Raw genomic sequence first — 6,813 nt, 5'->3', positions numbered from 1 at the left:
GAAACATTTTGTGAAAATTTCTCAATTGGTGTTGGGGTGCAGATGGTTAGCTGGTGTCCTTTTTGATTCTTCTAGTTTGTTTTTCCCTGGAGACTTAAGTCAGGTTTTTCATAGAGCATCTGGCTAGGAGGAGTGCTATTTCTCAGCCTCAGAGAACCTCAGGTTTGGACAAGGCTTCAGTGTTACAACGGCTACCAGGCTGATGTGGGAGCTACATGGGATAATGAAATGAAAACTGTCCAGTAGCGCATTCTGTGGAGTGTACACTGGCTTAATCCTGTGTATGCTCAGCAACATCATGGGGATATCTAAGCTTTTTTATTTCCTTAAAGGTTGTGCATAATGATAGTGGAATGGGTATCTTTTCTGAGGCAAAGGCCAGGGAAATAATTTGCCAGCCTTTATAATTTTCTTAAGTCAGTTTGAATTTTTCTTTCTAAATTTGGAGAGGAACCTTCACCTGTCCTCAATTTCAGGCATACATTTTTATATTAATTTTCTGGTCAGAAAATATTGCACAACTGAAGAAGTTGGGAGGACCAACAACAAAAACATTTTTTGTATTTACCTTTCCCAACAGAGTATGTCTGAGGAGCTTCTTGATGAGGGCTCAAGTACTTTCCAGATTGACCAGGATGGAGTATCAGACAGGCCATCCTTAGATGCAGAAGACATAGCATTTAAATTTCAGGACTCATTGGAAATGCATCCAGCAGAGGAACCAACTGAACGTGTGGAAGATGGACGTCGTAAAAGCACCCTAAAGGTACCCAAGAGGATATCTATGAGGGTGAAAAATTGTTAACATTGGACATACTAGGCAGAGTTGAGGATGTAAGGGTGTACAGAAATGGCCCAGGCGAGGACCAAGGTTCTGTGTGTGTGTGTGTGTGTGTGTGTGTGTGTGTGTGTCTGTCTGTCTGTCTGTCTGTCTGTCTGTCTGTGGTCTATCCTGATAAGGGACCTGAGAAATGCAAATTGTGCATTTTAAAAAAAGAGCATATGTTTCTTGAGGGCTTTTAGTCTTAACCCTAATTGCAATTCTAGGAAGAACATAGATTTTCCTAAGAAAAAAGGAGTCTAGACTCATTCAGAAATTGACCAAGATCCTTTTAGCTACCATGTCAACATAATTAGGAATTGTAGTTCAGGAATCAGGACTGGGTAAACTTTGGAGCTATTACAGCTCTGCTCTATTTAGGCTTGTCCTAACTTGAGTCTTTTCCTGTTGCGATATGTTTCTCAGATTCACTTTATTTATGATAAATTTCAATTTTTTACAGTAGTCATATAATCATCTTACTGTTTCAATACTTTAAATTGAGCCAATCCATTTGACTTACATAAAATTTGTTTTAACATATCTACAGGTAAGCCTAAAAGTGGCTAGCTAAGGTACAGAAGGAGAGTTCTGAAAACAATGTTAAGAACAACAACAAAAAAGAAGAAAAACAAGAGAAAAAAGCAATTTTCTTGTTAGTTTTGGAGCAAAGAGAGGGAAAAAAGAAAGAACCTTGTCATTATGGATGAATAGTGTAATGACAACAGATGACAGAGCTGCCTTGATTTATTCTTGTAAAAAGGTTGAGGCTTTAAGTAAACACAAAAGTGTCAGAAATAAAGAAAACTGATACACTCATACCTTGCTTCTTAAATCTGAGAAAGCAAGTGATCTTTGGAGAGAAAAGATTTATTTGAATCTTGAATCCCAAGATGTGTAAAAGATTTTGAGAGTTAGCCGACAGGTGGGAGAGGAGCCAGATGCCTGGAGACTGGCAAGTATAAATCTAACTTTCATATCTTAAGGGTAAGGGCTTTGACTTCAGCAACCATCTGTGCAAAACTCTGGCCTTGGTCAAAACTCTAGGTTTAAGCGACTTTCTAAAAGAATTGTGCTTGAGACTTTATGAAAGAAAGAGCTTGTCACTTGGATCAGAGTTCTCCAAGGACAAGCCATAGAAGACTGACCTCATTTCTTCTTCCAGAATTACTATACTGAACATTAGAAAAGTGTTAGATCTGCTGTTCAGTATAAAGGTAGCACAGGGAGGTCACAAGCTCTGGACCCACATTTCCAGGGAGGGAATTCTCCCTCTAGCCTTTCCTACCAACACAATCTTGGGTAAATTCCTGAGCTACATACTTGCATTGCTAAATGAGGATAATGACAGGGCCCGCTGCATAATGTTGGTGCAAGGAGTCTGTGTGGACGCTACAATAGAGTACACTTAAACAACACGTGGCGCATGAAATATTCAATAAGCATGAGTGATTACTATTCCAAACTTCAACAATTTACTCTTAACAGCCTCCTAACAGTTTTGCAGCCAAGATAGCAGGTAGTAGATTAGTCCTGTAGATTGCTGGATGAATTTCAAATGAGTTATGCAAAGGATGGACAACTGCTGCGTGCAAGGCCCTGGTGGAGTGCTATAAGGCTATGTCTAATTCAACATGTTTATCAGTAATTTGTTTGATAATACTTAAGAGCATTGTTGGTTGGATTTGCAGGTGACATTAAAGTGTAATGGGTGAAAGGTCCTGCTGGTTTGACCTCAGCTAAAATTTAATTAGGAAAATTATACATATAAGGATATGTATAACTAGGATATACATATAGGATACTATATACATGTAAGTTTTGTCTTTGTGTCAATAAACGCAATGTGTAGATATGGGATGAGAATATGTAATAATGATAAATGTGAATGACACCAGGGTTTTAAAATATAATATTTTGTTATAGGAAGACAAAAAGAATTAGAGCTTTCATTGGTTGACAAATGCTGTAAGAAGGAATCATCTTTCTCCTGGTTGATTTGGTCTTGTCCTACCTCAAATATATATTATGTTCAGGTGGGAGTGTCCAATCCTGGGGAGAAATCTCACAAGTCAAAGACTGTTGGGAAGAGAACATTCAAAATAAAAAGCACAGAACTGCAAAGCCACATCATGTGAGGTAGAGTTGAAGGCATTAAGGCTGTTTAACTGGCAAAAAAGCAGGTCCAGGGGAATCCTTTGCATTCAGGTATTTGACTGTTTGTCAGGTGGAAGAAGGCTAGATTGGTGCCTGTATAGTTCCTAAGGTTTGGATTGAGACTGGTGGATAAAAATTAATAGGCTTAATAATAAACAAACAAACAAACAAAGACCTCTAACAGCTGGAAGAGCTTCAGATAGAAAATGATTGACCTGAAATGTACCTGACTGTGTTCAAGCCAGGAAATGACCACTTGGTGGAGACATTGTGGAGGAAATTCAGATATGAACTGGGTGGGGAAATGGAGTGTTTAGTACTCCTTAAACTTCTGTTACTCCTCATTTCTTCTTATGCAAGAAGTTAAATAACTCCTTTCTATGGAACCAACCCCAGATTCATCATCTAATTTATAGGAACTTACCTTTATTTGGCAGCTTCTACTTACCCAACCATATCTCAGCTTCTTGCAAGTAAGGTCTCTCTCCTTTTTTCCTTTAACCTAGTCTCAAAATGAAAAACAGTCTCAGGAGAAAAATCATTACATGAATGATTACCTCAACTCTGCATGACTTCCTTGAAGTAATACTTTCAAAGCTTATAATGATTAGAAGACAATTATTTATGAGAAAGGATAGACTTGATGTTTGTTAAGCAGTAGAAGTAGAAAACAACACAGCTAGGGCCAGGGAGCTAGCTCAGTGGACTAAATGCCTGCTTAGGTAAGCGCAGGAACTGGGGTTTGATTCCTGGCATTGCATGCTGTTCCAGCCCCACCCCTGGGCATGCTGAGCCTGCCACTGAGACTGGGTGTGGTGACACACACCTGTAATTCCAGTGCTGGGGTTGAGGGGCTGAAAACAGGAGGATCACTATGAGTTTGAGCTGTGTAGTGAGACCCTGTACCAAATACATAACAAATAAACAAAGCCCCCCCCAAAACAGCACATCTGTAGGAAGTACAAATTAACAAAACATTGCTCAAAATAGTTGTAGTAGTAATAATAAAATGATAACACATTAAAGTTACTTTTAGCTTGTACTTGTAACCACATATTGAAGAAACTAAGGGAAAGTTCTTTTAAAAATACCAGTGAAGAAGATGGGGTTGGGCTTGGGAAATAACTCAGTGGAGACTCTGCCTAGCATATGTAAAATGCTGGGTTCAGTTCCCAGCACTAGGAAGGAAAAAAAGGTAGCTTTATTAAGGTTAAAATTTTGTATTTCTTTAGTGTTTTTAAGGTAATGAATGAAAAATACTGTAAATAAATGTGGTGCTTATATTTTCATTGCCATGAATATGGGTATGTAAAATGTAGGAATGGATTTGGAGGGATATAGGATTCATATTGTGTTGCAAAATATACACAGAAATCACAGATTTAAATATGACATGGACTATTAAATATCAGAGGAACATCTCTTACGTTGCAACCTCCCTTAACGGTACACTTTATACGTTTTTAAAGGTCCAGTCATCAGAATTCTTGCAAATCATAGGGAAGGAAGTTAAGCGACCACGAAGAAGTAAATCAGAAACTCCACCACAGAGACGAAAAAAGTATTTAAAACCCCAAGTGGATCCAAGACTACTTAAAAAGTAACTACCAATAACTAACCTAAAAAAAGTAACTTTCTTAACTTCCCAAGTGTTACGTATTTGCAATGTAGTCAATAACATTGATACATGAGCATCCTTTTTTTTTTTTTCTAGAAGGAAAACTAAATTTTTAGAAATATACGAGATCTGAATTAAGTCTTCTCAGAGGGAAAGTTGGTAGTAGATTTTCCGTTTAGGATGTGGATGTTGTATTCATTGCCTCCTCCTACTCATGTTTTTGTCAGTGTACTTAACAAACGTAACAACAGCTGGAATAAAAACATCTGTTTGTGAAGCTAAGTAAAATTGTTAGTGTGTAAAATTTGGTAATTTTGATTGCTGCAATGCCTAACTTAGGTCAACTGATTATGGTATCAGTTAATTTTATTATGATAATCCAATACAAAATGCCCATAGGTCGGTTTACTTGGCAGTTTAGATGGCTTTATTTTTCTGTACTATGGTTTCATGTTTCACCCCCACCCATTTTTTAATGGCATTTTTATTACATAGGAATATAATTGCAATTTTGACAATACCATGTAAATACAATTTAGATTATAGTTTACCTTTTACCATGACCATGTTCACACTCTGGTTTTCTCCTTATTTCACTAGTACATCTTTATGTGTTGTCTTATTCTAGATTATTCTTCATTTAACTCTTTGTGGGGATTTAAAGAATCTTTAATTATTAGCTTTTACTGTTGTTTAGGGTACCAAAAAGTGTGGCAGAAGTGGAAGTGAACTTTTTTTTATGATGAGCTAAAATTCTGTAAATGGATATTACTCACAATTTTGTAGCTGAAACAGACTCATGGGAAAAGAATTCCAAAGTTTTATGAAACAGTCAAATTGGCATTTAAGTGACCCGGTGCATGCCACTGCTTATCTACATTGCTTTAAGCTCATTAAGTTAGCAAGATTATGTATTAAAACAAATAGTGACAGCAGACAACAAGTATTTTACCTTCAATAAATAGTTACTGTCAGATTATCAATGAAGCAGAAACTTCTTGATTTTTTTCCCCCTAAAAAACCTTGCATTTAGTGCATTAAGCAAAGTAGTGTGGCCACACACAGAGTCAGCCTTTTCTTTTTCATGTCTTAGTGTTTCAAAGAATGACAAATAGTCCTGCTTAAGGAGAGCATGCTATAAAAACACAGAGCTTTTCTGGAGCATGCCAAAAATATTTTTAGATCTTATTGATATATATATATATATAGGGCCATTTTAATTCATTAAAGTTAAACACAGAAATTTCCATTAGAGGAAAACAAGAATGAGATGCAGAAAAAAATTCTGATATTTTAAAACTTTATATTGCACAAGAGAACCTCGGAGAAAGGTTTCTGAAAGTCTTTATTCACTCCTGCCTTTCCTTTGTTTTTAACCTAAGCCTTTTCATAGGTGACTAACCCTCAAATTAAATTGTTTTCTTGGGAATTCAGTCCCGTGTTGCAGGGTATTGTGATTTAGCTCAGTGACCAAGGGAGATTCACTTGCTAATCTGTGTTGTTAGCCTATAATGGGAGAATAGGAATTTAAGTTGGGTGTGATGCCTTTTACAGAAAAAATAAAAATCAGTAATGTAATCTTCAGCACATTCCACCAGCCAGGACCTGTCCAAGGCAGAATAATGGCACAAGTGCGCTTGACATTGGAGCTTACCTTTTTGTTCTCTCCCTCCCTTCCTCCCTCCCTCCCTCCCTCCGTCCCTCCCTCCGTCCCTCCCTCCTCCTCCCTTCCTCCCTCCTCCTCCCTTCCCCCTCCTTCCCTCCCCTTCCCTCTCGTTTTCATAGGAACCCACAGTGCCTGAAGCCCTGGCTTCCTGGACAACTCACTTTATTTGGCAGTTGGGTCTCTTTTCTCAGGTCATTCCAAATGCTTTCGATTAACTTCTTTCTTCCCTCACACAGGAACACTTACAAAGCTCCTGTTATGTTCTTCCTGTACCCTGTCCTGTGTGGAAATGCCATAAGCCATTTCTGTTAGTCATTGGCTAATATACATACAGTGCCTAGTGATAGGTTAGGTGCTGTGTGGTGAAAGTTAATAACAATGATAAAAATGATCCAGCATTTCTTGAGAGACTACCACAGACCAGGAATATATATCTGTAATTTTTTTATATCTGTGATTTTAAAATAATTTTTTAACAAAGGTAAGAGTGAGGGGTTTTTATTGTAAATTTTTGAAGTTTGAAAGCAAAGCTAATAATACAGTGTGTAGGTA

At 37.5% G+C, this 6,813-nt stretch overlaps 1 protein-coding gene across 1 annotated transcript in view; it reads left to right on the top strand.

Annotated features, from left to right (window-relative positions):
* The first annotated feature begins 583 nt into the window (after positions 1 to 583).
* LOC111818290 overlaps positions 584 to 6,813 on the top strand; it is a 142,417-nt gene continuing 136,187 nt past the window's right edge. The window contains exons 1-2 of the mRNA XM_023721832.1: positions 584 to 766; positions 4,447 to 4,577. Of these exons, the coding sequence (XP_023577600.1) occupies positions 584 to 766; positions 4,447 to 4,577 (314 nt within the window). The remainder of the gene's footprint in view (positions 767 to 4,446; positions 4,578 to 6,813) is intronic.

The sequence above is a fragment of the Octodon degus genome, unplaced genomic scaffold (genome assembly GCF_000260255.1).
Source record: "Octodon degus isolate 3935 unplaced genomic scaffold, OctDeg1.0 scaffold00086, whole genome shotgun sequence".
NCBI lineage: Eukaryota > Metazoa > Chordata > Mammalia > Rodentia > Octodontidae > Octodon > Octodon degus.
The sequence above is the reverse complement of the archived record's forward strand: the minus strand, read 5'-3'. Positions and strand labels throughout refer to the sequence as shown.